This window comes from Patagioenas fasciata, chromosome 1 (genome assembly GCF_037038585.1).
Source record: "Patagioenas fasciata isolate bPatFas1 chromosome 1, bPatFas1.hap1, whole genome shotgun sequence".
NCBI lineage: Eukaryota > Metazoa > Chordata > Aves > Columbiformes > Columbidae > Patagioenas > Patagioenas fasciata.
This window is the reverse complement of record NC_092520.1, coordinates 201,840,563-201,865,871: the sequence shown is the minus strand read 5'-3', so window position 1 is coordinate 201,865,871 and position 25,309 is coordinate 201,840,563. Positions and strand designations below refer to the sequence as shown.

General features: G+C 41.3%; 1 protein-coding gene across 3 annotated transcripts in view; it reads right to left on the bottom strand.

Annotated features, from left to right (window-relative positions):
• RELN (reelin) overlaps positions 1–25,309 on the bottom strand; it is a 290,971-nt gene that overhangs the window by 7,144 nt on the left and 258,518 nt on the right. For all 3 annotated transcript variants that reach the window (XM_065835677.2, XM_071803445.1, XM_065835657.2), the window contains exons 46-63: positions 24,943–25,111; positions 21,637–21,777; positions 20,246–20,423; positions 18,765–18,958; positions 17,446–17,702; positions 16,531–16,685; positions 15,507–15,721; positions 14,657–14,834; positions 13,158–13,333; positions 12,004–12,110; positions 11,336–11,578; positions 10,485–10,660; positions 8,472–8,545; positions 7,488–7,649; positions 6,990–7,147; positions 5,894–6,113; positions 4,677–4,874; positions 4,178–4,276 (exon numbers count right to left, since the gene is read on the bottom strand). In XM_065835677.2, the coding sequence (XP_065691749.2) occupies positions 4,178–4,276; positions 4,677–4,874; positions 5,894–6,113; positions 6,990–7,147; positions 7,488–7,649; positions 8,472–8,545; positions 10,485–10,660; positions 11,336–11,578; positions 12,004–12,110; positions 13,158–13,333; positions 14,657–14,834; positions 15,507–15,721; positions 16,531–16,685; positions 17,446–17,702; positions 18,765–18,958; positions 20,246–20,423; positions 21,637–21,777; positions 24,943–25,111 (3,100 nt within the window). The remainder of the gene's footprint in view (positions 1–4,177; positions 4,277–4,676; positions 4,875–5,893; positions 6,114–6,989; positions 7,148–7,487; positions 7,650–8,471; positions 8,546–10,484; positions 10,661–11,335; positions 11,579–12,003; positions 12,111–13,157; positions 13,334–14,656; positions 14,835–15,506; positions 15,722–16,530; positions 16,686–17,445; positions 17,703–18,764; positions 18,959–20,245; positions 20,424–21,636; positions 21,778–24,942; positions 25,112–25,309) is intronic.

The following is a 25,309-nucleotide window of genomic DNA, read 5'->3' as shown; positions in this document are numbered from 1 at the left end:
TACAAAAGTCAAATTCGCTTGGATCTCATAACGAGTTTTGGGGTGCAAAGAAAGCAACATCAGACCCTTAGTGTTCACCTTATTGTTATGCTTTAGTTCTCAATACCATTGACCAGAGTTGAGTTTATGAGAGGTCAATAAGGGCCCACCCTGTACCCACAGAAATGGCAGTTCCAAATGCACATGCAAAAAAGTGTGTGGTGTCTGTGCGGCAGAGAGGCTGAGAGCTGTGCTTCCAGAGAAGAACAAGGTGCAAATGAAATGCAAGTTGGACATGGGCTCTTCTGAGGGCAGAAGTACTGAGGCACTGAAAAGTGCTCCTTATGTGTGGGCTGAAATACTTTTTCATCCTAAGAAGAGCCACATGAACATGTGAGAGTTGTGCCCAAAGCTTTCTTTACGAATGGAGAGGAAAAATGCTGCACTAATGAGGAATAATTTTCACTAGCTTTAAAAGGAACTGGACAACTTGATATAATGACTAAAATCCTCTCCCCACCACAGGATAGGAGGAAATCATTTAAATAAGTTGATAAGTGGTTAGTTGGCAAGACCAATTTAATGTATAACATATTCAAAGCAGGTATTGCATTTCACCTGTTTGAAAGATGCAGCTGCATCATATCCTTAATGATACTGCTTTTTAATGAGTGATTCAGGTAATTTATTTGGAAGTGGAATGATCCTGAGGGACATACAAAAGCACCAGCCTTTGGCCTTCCTTATCACCATCAGGTATTTTGCATGCATTTCTAATCTGGAGGTTAATTTTTTTCCGCAGTAAACTATCTCGGGACCAGAAAGGAAACAAAGAAATTATATCCTGAAAATGTGTTTGCTGGTAAGAGGATAATGGCCCTTGACTCAGAAATCAATTAGACTGAGCAGAGTGTTGTGACCCTGGCTGTGCATCAGCTGTAAGTGGTACCTGTGCTACGACTTGGCAGCTGGGCCTGTGACAGAATTAATTTCAAATCTTTGGATTGCTGAGATGGATTGAGCCATGAAAGCAGGTATTCACTGATTTGTCCCTGGAGTGAACACTGTAAGGAGGAACAGGGACATCCCCCATATTGGATGGGAAATAAAATCAGGACAATCTTTGTAGCACCTAGAGCACCTCTTTGCCAGCCCACAGGGTAGTGGAGGAAACAAGATGAGACGTGTAGAAAGCCAGGAATTTCTCTACATCCCAAACCACATCTCCTAGCATAGGTTGGCTTCTTGCTGTAACTCCACATGGGCTAGAGGCTCACCTGCTGCAGCAACGTGGGTACACAGGTCACAAACAAGCATGAAAATCTAAGACTTAAGCCAGTGTGGATAATTTTGATGGTGCCCAGAGAGGTGTGTGTCTCATTCATGTGGGTGATGGAGTGCAAGAAGACCAAGCACATACTGCATTATACATGGACCATCAGCTGGTCCTGCAGCCAGAGGTGTTCATGGCTTTCTGAGAGAAGGTCAGAGTGCCAGCAGGAATTACTTTCAATTCAGGAGGCACAGATATTTCCTATGGTATCTTTGCTTTGGGAAGAACAAGCAGAAACCTACTGACGCTGCAGTGACTTCCCAGAGATTTAATGGAAAGAGGTAATACCAGCACCCTGGTGAATGGTTTCACTTCAGGCCCCGCATTTCTGCAGCCATGGCAGAGGGCCCTGCGTTGCTGTCAATCGTGGAGTTCTCCTCTGACAACCTCGATGGAGGGACAGAGCACCCGAGAGACACTGCCTCCTCACCCCTCGCTGGAGAGCTGCCCAGTGGCTTGTTCTCCCCAGGGGCAGGCAGGGTTTCTATGCCTTTTATTGGAAAATGAAGGAATATCAGGAATTAAAGCTACGTCCTATCCCTAGTATTCATGGTATGAATCCTGGTAGTCCTGGTGTGTGCAGGATCATCCAGGGTTAGTGCTACCAGACAGTGATCCAGACCCCTTTCTGTATGTCTGGAAGTGCTCTGTGGAGGTGTCTTCATCAAGTGCCTTCATTATTCTACAGGTGAAGAAGCTGAAGTGCTGGGGCGCAAAGGGACCAGTGTGAGGTGTCAGAGTGAAACAGCAGAGCTACAGGAAAACCCAGATGGGAATATCTATTGACAAAGAAAAGCATCCTTCCCTTCAGAAAGCCTTCATTAAACCCTTTGTGAGTTAATTGCAAATAAAATTTAAGAGGCCTACAGAATATCTTAAAGAATTAGAAGATGCAGATAGAACTTAAGCAAAACAGAGGGGTCAAAGCCACCTGTCAGGTTTGGGCACATGCTGGCCTATGAACCAGATGCACCACAGTACATAATTCTTCCTCTCCTGCAAGCAGCAAGCCTCACGAGTTGTAGTTAGCAGGGGCTGGACCTCCATGTCTGGCCCTTGGGAAATACACTGCCATGGCACCACCATTCCACAATACTCGCCAAGGGAGAAATCTGTCTGGCTTGGTCTGTCTTCCCCTGTGGGTTGTACCAGGTGTCGCTTGAATGAATGGAAACTTTATGTCTCTACTGTGATATTTTAGCCTATGCTCAGAAGAGCCTTAAAGCTCTTTAACAGGAGAAAAAGAAAAGAAGGGAGAAGACACTCTCTGCCCACCTGGTTCCTTCTCTAGGCAAGGTGTGATTACTTGGTATAGCATTTCTATTGTTGTCTCCATTCTATCACAACATATCTCATATGACTGACTGCTCACTACTCAACTTGTGTGTCTAGTCTATAGCCTGGCAGATCTCATTGTTAAGGAAGTTCTCCAGAATTCAGCCCAAGATACCCTTTTAAAAGATCTGTGTTATTCCTACTCATACTCCCTCATTTAATGCTTTGATTGATGGATAATATTATATTCTTTTATTTTTTCCACATTTATTTATTTGTCTGTCTGTCTGTCTATCTATCTATCTATCTATCTATCTATCTATCTATCTATCTATCTATTTAAAGGCAGAAAGGCATGGGTATATTTCAGAACTACCAGTTCCCTCTTCCACAGTTTCCTAATCATTGTGAACCTCCTGCAGGTTCATACTCTTTCATATCTTTCCTGATGCAGCATTGTACAGCCATTGGTTAACTAAACCAGGAATCACATCTGTCCCTCTGTTCCTTCAAGCTTTAAGCTTAATGTTATGGAAGCAGAGCCCAGCAAGGTGTGTAAAAGCAGCAGAGCGTGTACAGTTTTTTGGTGTTGGGACTAATTTGGTTTGGGGTTGATATGAGTGCCATGCAAGCTGGTGCTTCTTGGTGGAAAGAACAGGGCTAACTAGCAATCAGATAATTCACTTTGCTATTCTTACAAAACATTACTTGCAGTGTCTCTGCTAATTCAGAAACCTCATGGTTATAATTAAACAGTCTGGAGGTTATCCAAGCCTAATTTCTTCATTGTTGGTTTTTAAATTGTTCAATAAAAGGAATGCTTGAACCTATCTATGGAGCAGGCACGCCTCTCTCTGCCAACCACTGTCAGCGATGAGCTCCTGCCCGTGAAGCCACTAGCATTTCACTTCTACTGGAACTAAATTGTTAGAGAAAAAGCAGGTCATCTCTTCGTGATGTGACACCGGAAAAACGGGTTAGCTGCCCATCTCAAGAATGGGAGAATCAGGAGGGTGCAGACACTTGGTAAAATCTTGACAAGGGGATGAATATAGAGCTCGGACCATAGGAACCTGATATAGTGAACCCTGTTTCTGAACAGTATCCTTCTTACTAAAAAAAGGAAATGAATAAGGCGTTAGTTGCTAACGTAAATTTTTCAGAGGCACAACAACATTACTTTGTGCAAAGATCAATACAGCAGACTCTTTAGCACCTTCAAAAGGATATAAATTAGCCTTACATGGCAGCACAGCGTTGAACAGGAATAACCTTTCTTATGTCTTAGCACAGTATTTTTTTCACAGTCATTGCTGCATTACAGGACAGTACCAATACTTGGTGGTGATAATGCCCCACTTTCCCTCCTGCATTTCTCCACGATGTACAACATGTACCCCTGCTGTGCCACTTATTTCGTGGCCTTCTTAACCGCTGATGGTTGCTGTCAGGGCAGAGCATTAGCAAAGACTGGTTCTCAAAGGTTTCCCTGGGCCACAGTGCTTCTTACTGAGCTTAACACTTGTGCCATGCTGGAGGAATTTCAGTGCTTTCTGACATGGGGTGGGGTGAGGTGAAGCTGATACTCACAGGACGACTTCTACGTGGTCCAAAGCCCACTGATCATGACCTGTTCCGTTGTGACGGGGCTGCCACCAGCGCAGTAAGACTCCTTTCATTCGTGCCTCCCTGTTGTCACAAACATAAGAGCCTGTGAGAGCTCCAGACCACTGGTAGTTTGCACATCCCTACCTACCCCCAACAGGAGCTGAGAGCAATGTTGAACTGTTATTTCTGCATCCCTGGACATCAACACACCATCCATACACAACATTTGATGGTGAAAAATGCACACAGATGAGAAGGATTTTTTGCGTCTTGTATCTTTAAAACAAGTATTCTGTTTTTCTTTCAAGTATATTGATAAACGCTCTGCTGGAATTTCTTAATCAGCCCTCTCCTTAAATTTTATTCTTTGTTTACCCTCTCCTCGACCTTTTTTCTTGCACAGCAATGCAAATGTAGATTCTTTCTTAGCAGAAATACATCTTGTGAACTTAGAGGTAATGAAATGTGACTGGGTACTCACAGGGGAACGTTATAAGACACTCTTTGGGCTTGTATAAAGTCCTTTGGCTGATGCTGTGCAATTACTTGCCATGTAATTCCATTATTTACACTGTATTGGAGGAGCACTGCCTTGTCTACAGTGTTAGGATCACTCAGATTGGTATTGCAACTGTCTGTTTGTGAAATACTTCCAATTTGCAAAACAAACATGATTTTGCTGTAAAACAAAGAGAGAAAAGCTATTTTCAATATGCAAAAAGTATTCAAATAGAAACAATAGCATTTCCTGGTTTATTGCAGTTACCTTATTAAAACTTTGAGCATCTTCAAGAATCTGTACTTTTAACATGCAAAATAAACTGTTCTCACATCTCTAAAACTCATCTTCCCTTTCAAAGTAATGGTTTACAGTGTATTACATATTGCCATATAGTTGGAGGTAATAGATCCAATTTTACAATGTATCTGCACAGAACTGAGATACATAAACAGTATAAACATGAAAATGAGTTTATGAAAAGCTAGAAAAGGACAAGTGAAGGTTGAATATAATAAAGTGCCTGAAAGATTTCTGTATTCTACCTAGGTGTTCAAATAAGAAATGAAGAGCCTGATTTGCATCTGGCCCATTTGGCAATTCATCCTGTTTCTAATTTTGTTTTAGACAACTACATGTAAACCAGTCCAAAAAGCTGTGACTCTGTTAAGAGCCAGCACAGGCTGGTTGCATTCGTTTTAGCATGGCCAAAGAAGCTCAATAGATGAAAAAGATACTCCTGCTCATTGCCAGGTGAATATAACTCTATCTGACAACTGAAATGGGAAAATGAGTCTGTAATTACTAATAGCATCTTTAGCCATGACCATCATGGGGCACAAACAAACAAACATGAGCTTTGTCCCATCAGACCAGGCACTGGTCCACACAGTCTGGCATCCAGCCTTTGCCAAGGGCTTCACTGTCAGTGCTGGCTTACCAGATAGAGCTCAGCTAGGCATGAGAAAAACATCTGAACTTTTCATCTGACATCGCTTCCTGCTTACTCTCCATCTCCCAAATGGAAGCCACAAAGCATTTTGCCAACCCTAATGTTTATTTGCTGGCCACATTTGACTGCACAGCAGAGCCAGGTCAGTCCATCCTCATCGATACTGGCCCCCATGACTGTGTGTATGTATAAAGAGTTTCCTTTCTCATGAGCTGCAAAAAGAGCATTTTTTGGCTCGAAGTATTACCTTGCTCGGGTGAGATCCAGAGGCTTAGTCACAGCTTGTCTTACTTGACATCCATTAAAATAGAGTGAATCTCCGTGGGCGTAGGGTGCCAGCTGTCCACATCCATTCCCTATCACTCCTCCCTGAATGGTCTCCCAGTTTATTTCAGTGACTCTTTCAGATTCAAAATTATCTTTAATATAACTGGGGAGGTCATGGCTAAAAACAGAGCAGTCATCACCTAAAAATGACACAGTGAAGTTATAAACCACACAAAAATCAAAATATTTGAGAAAATCGAGTTACAGTTCATTGTAATTCCATTCAAGGTCATAGCCCAATATGTAGTGTGACTACAGCTGAATATATATTACTACATGCTACTGCTGAATATATTTCAGCAGATCTATTAGTAATATGCACATTGCTGTAGAACATTCATTTTTAGAAAACTGAGGCAGTGAGTTTTATTTTTTTTACAGCAGTATAACTTCAAGAACTGCAATAGGGTTTCTCCTATTTTGCATTGATGCCAATACAAGAAACCTCAAATTGCTGGTTGAAGGGAAATGCATCTATAACAGGCAAGGCTTCCGATCTTATGAAGTTATGTCCTGGAAGACACTGGCTCCACTCCCAGAAAGCACTTATAATTTAGTGAGGACACTCAGGTACCATTAGACATGTGCTTAGCTGCACTGTGGGACAAGGGCAGAGTACTCTGTCCTGGTGGGGCACAGAACCAAGTCCCTTAGAGGGGCCAGTCACCAACATCTGGATCCCACGCACACATCCCCTGGGAGTGGGTGCACCCTTGGATGGAGTACAGGGGTGGAAGCCATTTCTGGGTAAGCTAATAGCCACATTTTGCCTTGGATGAAGTCTGAATGGGCTTTACATACAGCACCAGAGAGCAGAGACTGCTGATCCAATCCAGAAAGAGTAAAGGGAGGGAAGAGCTGTTATTTGCATCTCTGTCAAATTGTTAATTTAGAATTTGTTACTCAAGCATGCCAGTGATGAATTTAGACATAATACATCACTGTGTCTTTTTGTTTAATTTTGATCTGGATTAGACTGTAGCAGATGCATAAGAAATAAATTGAAGAAATGAAACCTTGGTATCCTTCATCACAAATGCAAATGGCTCCAGTCGTGCAATATCCGTGGCCACTGCAGAGCTTAGGACATGCTTCCCCGATGTACACGTGGTCGATTGCCCAGCTTTGCTTCTCTAGTTCTTCTCCCTTTTGAATCCACCTGAACTGAGTTGCACTGCAAATACCAAAATCCAAACACTGTGTTATGATATCTAGCAATTAAGCACATCAGTACAGTGATATTCAAATACGCCAGCAGCAGATGTAACAAAAAATGTTGTGTGAAGGGGTTATCACTTCAATAACTGCGAAGACCCACCCTGAATGAGTGGCTGCTACATCGTTGGCAGTAGGCACTTCTAGTAACAAAAAGCTTCCTCAAAAACATTATATGTCAGATCTAAATCCAGCAATAAAGAAGCATTTTCAATTCACCATTTGTTGCAAGTGAACAGTGCCAGCAAGACAGCTGACATTTTATAGGCCCACAGCGAGCTGACCTTGCAGTAACCTACCTGGATGAGACATGATCAGGCAGCTGGATCGTTATTCTTCTCCACATGGAGCTGTTAACAGAGTTATAGATGGTAGCTTCATGGAATTGGAAAGGAGAACAGCCAATGCTATTAGATGAGGAAGGAAGACAGTGTGTCTGGACGAGCTGCCATGAGTCTGTCCTGTAGGAAACAAAAAAAAATGTTTTAGAACAACTGAAAGAATGACAGAAGGGAAACAGGTAATTTCTGAGGATCATGGCATTGCCTATCTTGCTAAACAAACCCAAGAGATTGTCAGCAACAGTTTCCATGCTCTGTAGCCACAAATAGACATGAGGTGAGAGGCTGAAGTGTTGGTGCAGTCAGGGAGGACTTTCCAGCACCAGGTCTGAGGCTGTGGATCCCTTGGGAGGGTACACACAGCAGAGAGCTCCTCTGGGTGAGCATGACAGAAGGATTTATTTAGGAGTCTGCTCCTTAGTCTTTCTCTTACAATGTTGAGAAGAGTCCCAGCCAAATTTGCTCCATGTTCACCCACAGTCATTTGAGCACAGGAATATACCTTTGCTTCTACAAATTATGATCCATTACTACACTACAACACAGGAGAGTGTTATTAATTGTTTGCTAGTTAAAGACCAAATTGGAGTTAAGTAACTCGCACTTCATTACAGCTTGGTCCTAAATATATGGTCCTGTATCATACTAAAATAACAGTTTCCTACGAATGTGGTTTTCTGTGACCACACTTTTAACAAGAACATGCTCATGACTGTAACCGCAAGCTCAGTGCCATGAATCTATCAACATCTGGGCTAAATTATAAAGAGAATTTATGGGAGTTATGTAGACAAATCCCAGTGCTTGTACACAGGCTTTGTTCAGATCCTGTTACAGGATGAGTAGCAAAGTAATTGTTTTAATAAATAAAAGCTCTCTAGATATTTAACGTCATACTTTTTTTTTTTTTTTTTAATGTCTGTGTATTCTGCAGTCATTTACCTGGCATCCTTTGTATACTCCAGCATCACAGAGTGGAGGTCCCCACATGAATTTGCCTCACAGCCAACCACGATCTACAGCACAAATAAAATTGGCTACTATAACAAGTCAGGTAGACATTTAATATGATATATAATGAAGTCTTGCTCTCCTTTGTTTTCTTTATGAGTTATATAAAAGAAATTTCCAACTTAGATCTTGAACAAAATCCATCAAAAGTGGATGGAAAACAAAAGACTCAGTACTTCAGATACTGCTTTTACTTAATGAATTTTAATTCATTGCTACTTTTATTTTCAAACAGAATCTTAATACTATGCTCCTAAAGTTCATATTAAATATCTGAACAAACATTGCTCCTGAAACACTAATATGTGGTAGCTCCTTGGCATTTCAGAAAGTGAGGTACCCATCTATCTATTAATTACCTATGAAATTTATTGATCATAATGATAAACATGTGGGTATAAACCTCAAGTCAATCTAATATAAGAACAGAATTATTCTGAATATTTAAAACAATAAACATATTTGTATTAGAGTGGAAATATTACAGTACCCGATGTACAGTACTGAACAGATAACAAAAAGATAAATTTTAAGACCTTCAAAACCAAATGGCAGCCATGCATTAGAGCTGAATACTTAGTTTAGAAACAAAATCTTTCCAGTGACTGGTGAAGGAAAAGGAGGAGAGATTCAGGAGACAACAACTTTGCAATGCGAGTTTAGTAGTACGAACTGTTAAATGCTGATGAGTTGTCATTATTGAGGAGGAGGAGCAGGCACTGATCTCTTCTCTCTGGTGACCAATTACAGAACCTGAGGGAATGGCGGGAAGATGTGCCAGGGGAGGTTTAGGGTGGGCGTTATGAAAAGGTTCTTCCCCCTGAGGGTGCTGGAGCACTGGAACAGGCTCCCCAGGGAGGTGTCACGGCCCCAAGCCTGACAGTGTTCAAGAAGAGACTGGACAACGCCCTCAGACACATGGTGTGAACTGTGGGGTTGTCATGTGCAGGGACGGGAGTTGGACTCAATGATCCTTGTGGGTCCCTTCCAACTCAGAACATTCTATGATGCTATCCTAATTTTGACCTTAAAATAGAGGAAAAAGATGCTAGCCTAGTAAAATAAGCAGCTGGGGCATGTCTTTTCATTCAGTAGTAAAAAGCATATCAGGGTCCTTTTTTATATGATTCCTTCAAAGGTGGCATGCTGTGTGAGTGAGGGAAGCGGTGCTTTAGGGGTTATATTAGACAGTCAATATAAAATAGGGAATGATATTGAGAAAAAGTGAAAATACTGATTAGTGGAAGATGGAAAATTCTGGAACTGTCTTGTCAAACAGAAGAGCAAGAAATAAAACCATAACAAGGAAATAGATGACTATTTTGATAACCCTGCTTTCACATTAGTTCCCGACTTATTTAAGATATGATGCTTGGGGAAGGGCTTAGAACATTTCTGGACAACAACTACATGTTGCCTTTCATCCTGTGCAGAGTGCTACCTTGAAACAAAGTAAAATATTCAGAAATGTTTCTCTGATTATTTAGGTCATTTGCCATGACACAAGTAAGTATGAAGGGTACTTGTGCTTGAGCCCTCTTGCATTTTCCACGTGCAACTCTTCTCCAGTCTGCCCCGACTTTGCCTCTTCTACTTATTCAGGAGTTGGGGGAAAATGACTTATTCTGCATGCTGTGTATTCTCAACTTAGAAAATAAGTCCTCCTATATCTGATGACTGAGTAATGGATTAGACTTCAGTCACTCTCAGTAACCCCCAAAACATACAGACAGTCAGAATAATTTGACGTATAACATTGATGCAACCTTTCTCATTCCCATTACCTATATGTCAGAATTTCCTTTAAATTATAATAAGAAGTAGTTTCTTAGTTATGTATCCAACTGAGCATCCTAGTTGGATGAAGAATAATTTCTGGAGACACATTAGATGATTTTTAATTGCTTACTTTAGACAGAAAGAGAGAGAGAGAACATTTCTTACTTTAAACTGCATCATGTATCCTGGCTGTATAATGAGCTCCCTGGAGGACAGGATGTTGTGTGTTTTGTCCTTTTTCTTATTTGGCCAGTAGAGATGGAATGATGGATTTCCACAGAACCCTGCAGTCCTGACTGCATTAGGATAGAAACTCCAGTTTTCTTCATGAGAGGTGCCTTCTAATAAGATGAATTAAATACAATTACTGCATTGTCTCAGTAAACATCAAGGCTTAGTAATGAATTCACAGAATCACTAGATACAGTACTTTAGTGATATAAACACTAAATCTATACTGTCATGGTGCACAGTCAGTAAGCTACTAACAGACGTAATGTTAGATGTTCCATCCCTGGAGACATTCAAGGCCAGGCTGGACGGGGCTCTGAACAACCTGATCTGGTTGAAGATGTCCCTGCTTATTGCAGAGGGCTTGGACTAGATGAGCTTTGAAGGTCCCTTCCAACCCAAACTATTCTATGATTCTATTATAACAAATACAACAGCTCCAGAGAGGTAAATAAAATGTTTAAAGAATAGTACTTTCAAAAAATATGATTACATAAAACTTTACTAATGGGAATTTAAATGAAATTTGTTGGACTGAAATTAAAGTTTTTGCTTTTCTAATGGGTGTACACATATATCTGCATACGTATCTGAATATACATGTGTGTATATATATATATATTTACACACCCCTACTAGTAACAGGAAGAATAGCATACAAACAGCATTAGTCTACAAAACAAAAAATTTGCAGAGTCAAAGAAAAGGTGTGCTTGCAAGCTCACAGGGTTTATCTTAGATAAGACAGTGCGAGACAACAGATCAGCCATCACAGCCTGTCTTACCGTCATCAAATGTATCTACCAGCTGGCTGGGGTTGATCTCTGCTCCCCCGATCAGGATGTTGTCCAGCGCCCACTGTGCCCGGTCGGGGCCCGGAACCACGATGCCGTTGCTGATGGTGAAAGGCTGCCACCAGCGCAAGCGGGTTGTGTTGGTCAGAGCGTGTTCGGGGAGGAGGATGTAGTCATGCCTGACTGAGATGTATTTTTGGTAATCCATCTCATGAAGCAAAGTCCAGGATATCCCTAGAATGAAAAGATGCAGGTTTAGTAATAAAAACAAGTGTATGATAGAATCTTCTAAAAGACTAAAGGAAGGTAATAGGAAATAAAAAAATAATACCTATGGACTTCTGATAGACAAATCTTAACTTCTAAGGGTAAGTCGATAATTGTTACTCATTGCAAGAGTAATCTTGTAGTTGTGTAGAGGAATCAAATTGGCTGGAAGCCACTGATTACTGAAATCAGGCAGGAGGATTATGGAGAACTTCTGAGCACCAGATGGAAATTTTAGATGGGAAAAAAAAGAAACTTTGCAAGGACAAAAATAACTTTACAATTAAAAACTGTTGTATTATTTTGGATCTCTCTGACAACTTCTTAGATATTCACAGTACTTGAATACAGAAAAAGGCTGTAGCTTAGATGAAACTACAAGATGTACTTGCCTCCATCAATGGAATAATCTAGTAGCACTCCCTCCTTTCTGCAAGTTGGTCTGTGGCATGTTGTCATGTTGTTTTCACTCCCAATTCTCCCCCAGTACTGTAGAAATCTAAGAGGAAATGTATAAGTTTACATCTATTAAATGTCTGCACAAATTGAGAGATTTGCTTTCTGTTAGCAGATGTGCTGAAAATATTCAAAATGCCAGCATTTTTAAGCAAGTAACATTGATATACAAGTAGAACAAAGTTTTCCAAAAACATCACATAGTAATTCCCATGGGAACCTCATTAAATTAATCAGTCCTGCCCGTGGGGGTGACTAACCACTTGCAATGGTGTGGGCTTGGGAGGGAGTGTCCTGGAGCAGCTTTGCTAACAATTCCCTGGGGAAAAAAAAAGGGTAACTCAGCACTGGAACAAGAAACAAGGTGTCCAGAGAGACTGTGGGATCTCTGTCCATGAAGGTTTACAAGACCCAATGAGTAAAACCCCGGAGCAACCTGGTCTGAATTCAGTGTTGACCTGGCTTTGAGCATCAGATTGGACTACACACCTGCTAAGGTCCCTTCCTTCCTGAAACATTATGTGATTCAGTGAATTCTTGCTGAATTACAGAAGAGTGTATGACTTCAATGAAGCCATACAGCCGAGGGACAGTGATGCTGAAGTTGTCTTCTGTGTGATGTTCATAGCTTGTCTAAACTGACATGATTTCTCTGCTTTCCAGTTCAGTCATCCTTTTCTACAGCATGTGAGTGCAGTGGGTCTCGTGCAGACACCCAGGAGAGGACAACCAGCAGACATGAGGTTCTGAACTCAGTGGGAGACACAGCTGGTGCCTCCAAGAGGGGTGACAGTGATATCTGGCCTCTTTGCAGAACAGGCATTGCTGACTTCAGGACATTCTGGGGAAGGAGACCTGCTGCCTCACTGTGGCGTGGCAGACCCTTTCCACTGTGCTTTGAGAGCCTTGCTCTCTGTCACTCATCTGAAAGCATGAGTGCCCTGAGAATCATAATCTAATTAGAGTCTACCCGAGGTAACACTTTGCTTGTAGTGGCCAAGGAATCCCCAGAGCTACAAGCTGTACAGCCTGCTGCTTTGTCAGCGTTTAACAGAGTTCCCCATTAAAATGACAAGGAAACATGACCTACTTTGCCCCCCGCAGGTCCAGATCTTGAGTGACAGCCTGCCTCACAGTTGCACCTCCAAAATACAGAGTTGTGTCTTCTGCGAGAATCCCGCACTCGGTACAGGTATTTCCACCTTCTAAGGACATCCATACGTCTGGTTTAATTTCTTCATTGTCAAAGCGCTCTTTCAGGAAAGTCTGTAAGTAAGGTGTTTAACATAAAGCACAGGTAATTATGATCTTAAGCCTTTCTGATAAGCACAGCTGGAACTGACCAAAACATGTTTGAAGGGCTCATGAACACTGTATTTTTTTTTTCCAGGGTGACTGAACAGAATCACTTTTGCCTGCACATTTTGCCACTAGAACTGAATTGGCTATTTGTGAAAATAGGTTAGGGCTAGATTTTAACATATTTGGGAGGTAATGCAGCACACTAGAATTTGCATGTGCAAATGAATGGGAATAATTCATAATTGTGGTTATTTAAGACTGTGTAACACCACATAGTACCTATCTAGTATGTATGGGAGAAATTGCTGCTCTGTACTTTTTCCTCAGCTAAACCAGTACTGCAATGAAGTTTTAGGGTCATTGTAGCGAATATGCATTTATGCAACTGTCTGCACAAATATTTGCAGTGAAAACCATCTAGAATATATCTCTGATCTCCATTTACCTCTAGGTGTTCAGTAAAAGCAATGCCATGAGTGAAATTGTGGACTTAAGGACATAGTAGTAAAACTCCCCTAAAATTGCTAGGATTTTTATCCCAAATGTCTTTAATGTGAAGAATACATTATTAATTAGAATTTGCATACAGATTGTCATATTTTTTCACGTAATTAGTATCTCAGATGAAAACCAGAAGATTATAATAATTCAAATTACATGAATAATTGTATTAGGTAAGCAGCTCTGTTCTCTTAAAACAGAATGCTGCTTCTTTCTGCAGAGCATGTACCTATTCTGTTCTTATCTGATGTTGAAAAAAATGAGATGGTAAACACTGCATTTTAAACTATTTTGGGGTTCCTTACATATTCTTTTCTAAATATGTTAAGTTTTAAAAATACGTTAGCTTTTAATTCAGCAATATCTAACAGATTTCATTTGCTTGTTATAGGGTAACACTAATAACAGCTAGGTGAATTAATTTTATGTAATTTTGCATCATTTTCTTGAATTGCCTCCCTCAGTGAAGTCTTTCATGATAAAGACATTTCTTTGGGTCTTTATCAAATATAATAATATGTGCAAGGGTGATTTAGATCATATAATGATGACCTAAGGATGAACAGTGGACTTTATTGCAGCTTTATCAGGTGTGTGTTATTTGCAAAGGAATGAAGCTGTTATGGTATACTGCAGTAATAGTTTTGTTGAAAAAATGACAAAAGGGTTGAAAATGTATTTGAGTATCTTCAGGCTGACAGGAAACAAAGCTAAATTTCCAGTGGGATTGACTGTCTTCGCTCTCACGTGGCAAAATTCACACTTTAAATCATGCAGTAAAATTACCTTCAGGGATTGTGTCAGGTAGCAGTTTGGTCCGGAATATCCAGGGTCACAGATGCATTGCTCGTTCAGGCAGTCTCCATGACCTCTGCAGTTTTCCAGACAACCAGGACCCAGATAGAAATTATCAATGGCCCACTGCATATCTGAGTATTTCTGGTAGAACCGAAACCTCACGGGACTAGATATAAAGGGATGAAGAAAACCAGACATATGTATGAAACAGCTTTGCTCAATTGAAAAAAGGTGGGTGAAACACAATATGCTTATGACTGTGCTAGCGTCTAAGCTTCCACAAGTACTATCTGGCAGTGTCTGTTGAAATTGATTTTATACATATCCATATCTTCTTCTTCACACATGTACTACCTATGATATATGGATGGATTCTAGATGCTGCTGAAGCTGGGAAAAGCTATTCTGCCTTCTTGCAAGAGAATTTCAATTTTGGTTATACTTCCTGAGCAGATTACTCAAAGAACAGAAGAGATTTTAATTATGCAGAAACAGACAAATGATTTGCACATGTGCGGATGACTGCAGACAATAAGGGTAAGTTTTCCACTCAGTAAGGTCATAAATCTTCTCTCTAACTGGCTGTGGCTGTCTGAACAGAACAAAACATGCTGTACTGGAGCAGACTCCCAAGAAGCAAGGATAACTTTGGCCATTGTTCAGACCAAGAGTCATGGTCAATCTTGATTGATAGGAAATACAATTATGCAACATACGTAATGATTGTCAACACCACTAGTCTGCACTTTCCTTAAAGGAAAATGAATAGGCAGATGTATCCCCAGTTGTGTTTTTCAGAAGGTACTGAATCCAAAATGAGTAACTAAGTCATACTTACTTGCCCACAAGGTTTTCAGGCAGTGAGTAAGTTACTCTTTTCCATCCTTTTGTGGGAAAGAAGACAGACGGCTGCGAAACACTCCCAGAACATTTTGGATCAGCTGGTAAACACTGAGGTACCAAGTAACTCCAGCTGACACCAAAGTCAGTGGAATACTGCACATGGACCTGATTTTGCGCAAGTTTTTCTGAGGTTTTACATCCAACAGAAACCTAATAAAGGAGAGAGCATAAGTAAATGAGAATCAATTGTGATGGTGGTTAGAGTTTAGGAAAATGTTTGAATCTGAAAACTGTCTCCAGAATTTTTCTTGAATTGATGGCAGTAACAGTCCTTGTATGGCACTCATCATCTGCAGATCTCAAGATTCCCAAGATTGAGAATATGCATCATATTCAGAGTTTCATTTTCTTCTAGTTAGTTCACGTTTCTGGATTTCCAGGTTATGACATTTGAGCGTTATATCCCAGTACCCCATAACTAATAAAGTTTATCTCCCTGCCCACACAACCTAAGTTTTGAATATCTCAGAGGAGGCCACCCATCTCAATTATGTCAGGCGGACCTTCTTTATGGGAGAGATGTGCAAGGGGCTCTTACAACATCCACTTAATACTGGGTTATTTCTTCAATTCAGTGTATATGAAGGGTGGTTTGGTTGCAGGTTTGATGTGAATGTGTGCCAACATAGGAGCAGTGTGGACACTTCTGAGCTGTTTTTCCCCCACCAAGCAGCTGTAACAAAATAGGCACTTTCTGTATGTGTAATATTCTTATTACACGATGTCCATAAAACTGCTATGCTGGAAGAGAAGACTGTGTCACCTCTGAGAACAGCTTGTGGTATTAAACTGACCAACATGGAGCAGGTGAGAAAAATGAGAATGGCCTACTAATAACCCTTTTCCCTTAGGGAATGGCTCATGCGTAGGCCTATACATCATCCTGCCTCCTGAAAAATCTACTTAGACTTGGAGCAAAATGTGGTTTTAAATAATCATCTTTCAGACAAAGATTTTACCTTGAACTGCATAATCCAGCCTTCTGTAGGAGTCAGGTCGTGGGTGACTGCGTAGACCTCTCTGCCGTCATGGCTACCGCAGATCATGACACCGTCCGGAGAATCACAAAACCTCTCAATTGAGCAATCATCATGGAATAACCAGTGTTCATTCACTTAAAAATAAAAGGGAATGTTAGTAATATACAATGACAACATAACTAAAGAAAACAGGGAGCAGTGTTAACCACAAAAGGTGATTCATGGCTTTATTTTTCAGCCTGCATGAGAATTTAGTATTGCTCCTGAGAGTGTCAATACCCCATCTTTCCCATGTGTGTATTTATTACGTTTATTACATTTATTGCTCAAAGCACCTCTTACTACTTTCTTACATTAGCATTACAGCAGCGTTTTTTAATGTTCAAGAAGTAAGGATCTGAGATTTACTCAAAACATAAACTTCTATGGCATTGGAAATTATCGGACAACCTTTTACTGGGTGTTGCCTGTATGTCTGCACAAATGGTACCCCAGCACTGTTAGCTATAAAGCGTTATAAACATCCAGAAATACTCCCTCTACAAAATGTAGTTGCAAAATGTAAATTCACTAAAAAGAGTTCAAAATGTTTAAGAAATAGAAAACAAATTCTCAGGCTAAGAAAGCTACTTAGAATAACCTGGTATTATTTAATCCTTTCTTCTTTCTTTGTAGAGAAATAAATCATCTAAGTAAATTCATGGAGTTAAAAAGTTACACTGCATATTTTAATTTTGCATTTTGTGAACTAAAACCAAAATAAAAGACCCCTATAGTGGTGGGATTGTCTGTAGCATTTGTCACAGTGAGACAAAGATTTGGAGGCTCAGCAAGATCTGGAAATCACTGCAGTGACTTCTTGCTCTTTAATTCAGATCCACCTAGAAGATTTACCCGTAGTTTTGTCTTCCATGAACATGTCGAAGGCGATCCTGCCAGTGGGCCCAGCGTCAGCAGGGGAGCGCTCATGCTGCGGCAGGGGGGCACTACTGAAGGTGTCGAGCATCACTGTCCTCTGGTCTGCTGAGCCCGAGATCAACACGTTGTCGATGGCCCAGTCGTTCTGGTCCAGGCCGTCGTGTTTAGGCTGCCACCAGCGGAAGCGGGTCCCAATGGTCTTGGCATCGTAGGGAAGGAGGATGTTCACAAAACTGAAACAAACCCAGAAATTAGCAGGAGGAGAACACTTCTCAGTGCTCTGGGTGCTTTGACCAGGTCCACTCCTGTTGTTTGCTAGAGTACGTGGAAATTGGGTAAGAAGGAAAAGAGCAGGTGATGTAGCCTGTGTTCCTCTATGGGAAACTGCTGAAACAAAAAACTTCCCAATCACTCCTGATGTCAGCCCCGAGACAGGCTCAGAGTATGGTGAGAAGGGCCAGCAGCCAGACTGTGGCATGGTTTGAGCAACGTCATGTGCTCCTGCTGTGCTTAGGGGAACAAATGCATCCTTGCTAGACTAGCAAGGAGTGACCATAAGGTCCTAATTAAAGGAAAAGTTAAGAAGAAGAATGTTGAAGTAAAATTAAGATTACTATTTTCAACCTGGAACCATTCAGCAGACAGCAACGTTCCAGTACAGTTTCCTTGTTTTCATTACAACAGTAGATGATAGTACACATAAATCTCTTGTCCAACTAAAGTGCTAGTGATTTCTTGGTGTGTTCAAATGAAACAACAAATAATGGGTCCCTCCCAGCCCCGTTTTCTATGAGTCTTCTAAATTAATGAGGAAAAGGTCCACCCATATCTAAGCATGATTTGAATCTCACAAATAAGGCTTGAAGGTATCCATCCTTTTGATGGATGTCTGCAAATATTCAGTTTCTGCTTCACACACCATTTTCTAGCTAGTTCAAGCAATGACTTTCTGTTCTTGTCAGAAAAACCCCTAGATTGGAAATGAAAATATCTTAAAGAACAGGATGGACATTATTACTGTAGCTCTTAATTTATCTTCCTGCAACCCTTTATAAATCTACCAGACTGCTATGGACTCCTTCCTACTCTTGTATTTGTGGCCTAGCAGCTGCACAAATGCTGATGCTCAAGAACGTATGCTGAGGCCATTCATAAAAGCTTGGAGGACTGGGCAGGCTGAACTCTCACAGATCTGACATCCAAACTGCAGCAGTAATATGTCCCACAGGTTCTTATGAAAGACCACCTTACTTTAGTACAGGAAATTATATGGGCAGAAGAAGGCATCTACAAACCCGGGTTTGCTGAACTGATCGTAGAAAATTTCCATTAGGAGGCTCCAGGTGATTCCACCATTCACAGAATACTCCAGCAGCACTCCTTGGTTACGGTTATTAGGAGTTATCAGACATCCGTACATGAAATAAAACTGGATGAATTCTGCACTGGTGAGGTTCAAATCCACTGTAACTAACATACGGCTGCAGCCCTTAAAAGCAATAAAAAATATGTTGGCTGGTGTTGGCTGTCAAAACTTATGAACATAAAAGGTGTCAGACTATGCAGTCATTATTAACATAACTTCATGTTGTAAAACCTTCAAAATTGTACAAAATTATACTAATTATACAAAGGTAAAGCTACAGCAGAACAATAAATGTTCTTCACTGAGGACATAATTTCAGTTATGTTCTATCTTCAAAATTCCTGTTGTGTATTCATACATATTGCTACTTGTATCTCCAGCTTTTCATTCGGTAACAAGAATTGTATTCACCTTTCTTCTGAACGTGAGAGTTACACAAATCCATGCCTTCCATGTAAAACACAGGGTTTTTCAGGCAGAATTAATGAATAACTGATTATGTGCTAATGCCTCAATTTGTGCAAACCATCAAATGGCACAGCAATTTTAATATGTGTGTTTTTCTATAATCCTTTATGTATTTCACAGTGCTTAGTCTATTAGTGGTACCTACTTAGTCCTAGTGGAAAGAGTAGAAATGTAGTCCTTCTGCTAGTTAATTTTAGAAAGCTCGCATCAGTTTGAACCTAGTTATAAATTTGCATGGAAGAGATCTACAAGCATAATTTTTACATGTTTCTAAAATACTATTTTGTCATTTTTATAATCCTGATGTTATCTGTAAACAAACTGTAATTCAGCACCAGCCTGGGTTATATGCCAGTTTATGTAGCTAAACCAGGAAATTTTACGCTGAGCTTACTCTGAAAAGAAACAACAATTAAATATCCAAAGGATAAGGCTACACATGGATAAATTTTCAAAGATCAAGTGCAAGTTATACACATGCAAACACCTCATTATTAATTTACCTCTGTGGTCTGATTAGAAGCTGCACCAAACCGTGGTCTCTGGAAGTTGTAGGTGCTAAGAGGCGGCTGTTACGAGTGAGTGGAATTTAATGTCTACATACCTGGACTGTGCTTTAATCTACCATCTCCAACTCCAAAGGCCCCTTCATGGCTCCTTTCAGGAAACACACACACACACTATATCTTATTTTCCTGGCTGCATCATAGCCAGGAACATGGTATCTGCTTTCCTGGAGTGTTTCTCTCTGGCCCTAGTCTGTAGGACCTGTCTGAATTTGACCTTCAGCTAGGCAAAGGATATAAACTTTTTTAATATGTTATATGTTTAATATGTTACGCTGTTGTTTTTTAACACCTTGCTATTTATTTAACTTTATAAATCAGTCCCACTTTTAATAGTGTCAAGTGGAGTGAGTTTCCCCCTGTGCTGAGCACGCACCCCGCTGAAGTGCAGAGCCATCCCGGAGGCCACGGCCCCGCAGACCGTGCTCAGTTTGCCGCCGTTCACCGTCAGCCAGTTCTGGTTTGAGGGCGAGCGGTTGAAGTTGTCTTTCAGTTGTGTTGGAAGGGGGGCCTCTGGCTCATCGCAGTACAGCCCACCCCAGTGCTCATCGCAGCTGTGGAGGAAAACAAATGCAAAATTCAGCTGGCAAAGGCTTTGCATTGAGATTTAGTCAGTGCCATATTGTTCCTCATTAAGGTTACATCTTACTCCGCGTAGAGGCTGCCTGCATCATTTGCTAATGCACAACTGCTATATGGGGGTTTCAAACATCTGCCACTTTTTGTAGTTAATATGAAACAAAATGGCTTTAGGAAGGCTAGTATTACGTATACAGAGTACACTCCAGCACAGACTAAAATCAGTAAAATACATTGTGCTTGGACAGATAAGCCTAAGATGACGTGCCAAGCCTAAGAATGTCCTGCTAATGTTAAATTTTAAGTAAATTTCAGTAAAATTTTAGTGCATGTGTACTATCCTTTTGTTTCTTTATAGAGCCCTTTTTTTTTTTTCTTCTCTGAAAAATTTTCTTATAGTGTGTCAAAGATTGGAAAACAGCATGGAATCGTGTTCTGCTACTATGCAGATTTCACCAGGGAGATCATGACTTGGTACTTCAGTACTGTCAGGATAGAGAACAACACAATAATTTGTCTGTTCTGCAGCAGAATATATTTCTAACAAACATAGTCACAGCACAATTATACAACCATTCTCGCATTTCTGTTGCCATTTGTGGCTGGAAAAAAGCAATGCATCCATCTGGAAGGTATTTCTCTGTTGCCAGACAGACAAATCTGGGGAGATGTGGTTATAGTTTGTTAGCTTTGCAGGGCTCTATGTGGGCTGCTACACAGACAGTTTGAGGATCAAACCAGTCTGCCTCCACCAGCAAATTCTACCATGGAGCAGAGACATCAGGCCATCAAGCCAACAGTAGTCCCAAGGCAAAATCTGGCCTTGTGAAGAGCTGGCATGCAGCCTTCTGCTTAATGGACGTGTCCCACCCCCAGCCCAGGTACTCTGCACCCAGTGCCAGGACCAGGCCACAGGGTCACGGCATGAAACCCCTCGGGAATAAGGATAACATCTGGGGAGGTCCAAGACTGTATGTCCCTAGGGGGTGTGCAAACTCCAGGGGTCCCTTCTCCCTGCCTGGTGGGAGGGAGCCAAGATGCCGCGCAGGCAGCAGCAGAAGCGATGCATCCCCGCTGAGGAAAGGATGGGCAGCATTGCCCACCATCCTTCCTGCAAGTTCATTAAAATGACAGAGAAGGGATGAAATGCCACAGTGCTGGGCGGGACAGGGAACAAATGGTACTTACACGCAGTTGTCTTGCGTGCACCTCCCGTGGCCGCTGCACATGTCTATGCAGCCATCCCCAATGTAGACATTATCAATTGCCCATGTTTGTTGCTTATCGAAAGGAGCAGGCTGGTGCCAGCGGAACCGAGTTGCTTGAGACCTTTGAGAGAAAAAGAAAACCACAAAGGTAGTATTTTTAACTAAGGTAGTTTTTATTTTGACAGAAAGGAAATGTCAGTCTTGAGGCTAGACTGCTCCTGGAAGATTTGTGTGATAATCAGCGCAACCCAGGGCTCATTCCTGGCAATGACAAGGTCCTCAAAAAGCCAAGAACAGGGTGCCCACATTTTCAGAACAGGACAAAGCACGGGTGCTCAGTAGCGTGCTGAGAGTGGGAACAGGGATTGCTGATGAGAGCAAAGCAAGTGGTTTTGGTTGACGCAGTGAGTAGGAAGAAAGTGGTCTGCCCAAAGGGAAAATCAAACCAGTCATAACCACTTCCCAGCACAAATCCAACCTTGATGGTTAGCTGGGAGCTGGATGAAGCCAGAGTCACACAGATCCTCCACATTTCAACCTAAGCCTGAGTTCTGTTGCTTCAGTTCAAGTCAGTGAACTAACCTGACCTGTTCTCTACGAATCGTCCCAACTGCACCAATGTAGCACGGCTCTAGAGAGCGAACTGGCTCCTAGGAGAGATGCTGGTGTTTATAAATCTGCAGGAGACAGGTGAGAGCGCTTGTGTGGGGCTTGTGGTGTGACCCTAGTTTTGCAGTTTCCTCCCTCCCTTCTATCCAAGACTTGGCTGGAAATGGTAAGAAATTATCTATGGTGTGATCCTGTTTCCTTTCAATAAATAATTTTCATTTTGTTGATTAACGGGGGTTAGGCTCGCTATTCAAAAACCTTGCTTTGATGCACCTATATGTGAATTAAGTGTCTCAGGTCCCAAGGACAGATGCTGAAAACTTAGCTGAATCAGTCAGGGAACACCAAATAGCTACTCAGTTCATGCAGTAGTAGCTGAATTTCTGTAACTTTTCAAGAATACCATTTAAAAGCCAAGCTAGTCCATGGTTTGCTATACAGCACTAGATGGCAGCATTGAACTTTGTGTAGTCTGTTTTCTTTTGACACTCAAAGAAAAATCACAGTTATTGTAAACCCCAAAACAAACAAACAGCAATATCCTCAAAAGTTATTCAGTATAAAAATAGACCATTTATAGTAAGGTCAGTGTTATCCTATGAATTATTTCTTTAGAAACACGTTACATGACATGAGTGAGTAACAAGTTTATCCAAAGAGAAATCTACTGCCGTGCTGTCTAGCTGCTCATCAAAGAGCATTTTTAAAAGAAATGCTTGCATTCTTAGGAAGCCCTTTAGTAACAGAGACAAGCACCTATATCTTACACTGCCTGCTTTAGGTTTGGTGCTTCACTAGCAATTTATGGAGCTGATGCTCATGGGAGAAACTTTGTATGTGCTTCCCGTTTTGAAATCAGCTGTGAATCCAAGATACAACCAAGTGTTCATTGCCTTCTAGAGGCCAGAGGTTAGATAGCACTCTGGGGTACATGAGCCCTGAAAGGCTGTGGAAATGTAGGTGCTGTGCACCAGGCCCAGCATGTCCCTGAAATGTACAGATACAAACAATTAGAAACAAACACCTATTATACAGCTTGAAACAATAAAGCATAAGAAGTATAACACATTTAGACCTAAATGCCTCTTAGCTGCACTGTTCCTTATTCTAAAGCTTAATGTCTCCCTTGCTTGTGAGCTAAGCTTGTAGTAACTTCTCTCATGCAATCCTTATCTTAGTGTCTTTGGGAAACGGCATTACTTGAACCAACAAACGTTACTATTGGATTGGACTGAAGAGCAATTTTTGCATCAGCAGGGCATCAGACTTCTTCCTTTCACATATACCACTAAAAAAATCAGTCTTAAAATCACAGTTATTTATAAACCTAGTTAATCTTGGGTGGTGGGATCCTTTCAGGTCCCAATTCAATGGATTTGGAACATCAACCTCAGTCCTGATTTAGCCTATTCAGCCCCAGAAAATGTCTCCAAACACAGATTTACAGACTTCATACAAGAATTGTTGAGGCAATAGATTTTGCAGACAATATGTAGTGAAGCAGTACAAAAGAGGAAGCAGAGGAAATCAATGCTGGGAACAAGTCCTAAAAAAGTACTATCACTTGACAGGAAGCACTGCAGTGAAGACAGGGGAGAGTCTAGATGCCCCCAAATGATTAGTGATAGACAATGGACTTTTTCACTGCTAGTTTCAAAACACATGGCAACTGTATAGGTGCTCTCAGTACAATTGCTAAAAAATAAAGGTCTCAGTTTCCAAGCTCATATGTGCATTAGTTGGCATCTTGCCTGTGCTGTGGTACCTCTGTGCCTGCAGTTAGCTCAGCCTGTGCCTACGTGGGGAGATTTGGCTCAGCAATAAGAGCAAAGATGTAGTAACATTGTGCTAAGAGCCCGAGTCCATGCTACCGGTGTTTGCAGGGCTTTACTCCAGGCTGGCTCTATGCTGGCTCTACCAGGTATGACCACGCGAGGGACAGTCGCATCTATCACTGCAAAACAGCACGTCAAGAAGGACACAGACTTGGAGGCTGAACTGTGCAGTTGACCCGAGGTGTATCTTTTTGACAGACAAAACAAAAATCCAGCAGTCTTTGGGACATCATAGGGAATCATATGACAGCGCTCCCAATAGCACTGTCAGTCCCAAGCTGTTCCTCTTGGTGCAGCCTCCCAACAAATCCCACAATTTTTCTTCCCTCAAGGGCAAAAGAATGTGCGAAAAGGAAGAGGATGTCAAAATGCGGCATGTGTAAAACAATGAGGAGAGCATGAAAGCAGAGAGAGACACGATGTAACTAATGCACAGAAAAACAAGAAGCCTAAAAAGTGCTACATTTAAAACACCAGCTCATAGCCAAAAGCAGCAAGCAAAGGGTCCAGTGGGGATTCAGCCAGTCCAATTAGCCACCGAAACAAGCAGAATTTACTGAGGCCAATGATAACGTGATTCTTTAAAAAGTTAACCCTGACCTTCCCCAGGACAAGATGGTCAAGAAGTTCCTATCTCTAACTAAGAAAAGTAAACACACATAGTAGCTTTGAAATTTTTATGCAAAATAAGATGTAGTTTAATTTACTTATACTTATTTTTTGCTATATACACAGACAAAACAAAAATGGCAAGGTACAATTATTTTAATGCTATAATGTATCATGCCTCAGTACATAGTTATGCAGTTTGATTTATTCTGCAGAAAACCAGAGGGAAATACCTCGTATAGGGAGGCAGAGGCAAAGTAATCCGAGTCCACTTGTTGAAAGTGTCCGAAATGAGAATCCTCTGGAGATGGTATTTGCTACATTCCACGTTAGTAGGAAGACAGTCTCTCAAAATTGGGTGCCAGGTCAGCCCAAGGTCCACGGAATATTCCAGTTCAATAGCTAAGGGTGGAAAGATGGTTAGTTAATTTAGAGACTTACATCCATAGGTCTACAAAAAACTGGTAACCCCAGAGAGTGTTAGTCACAAGTCTACACTGACAAAATAACCACTCAAAACTCTTCAAACCCTTGTGTCAGAAGCACAAAGCTGCCCCCTGTGGTGGCAGTGCTGGAGGATATGTTATGTGATGCTGAGCA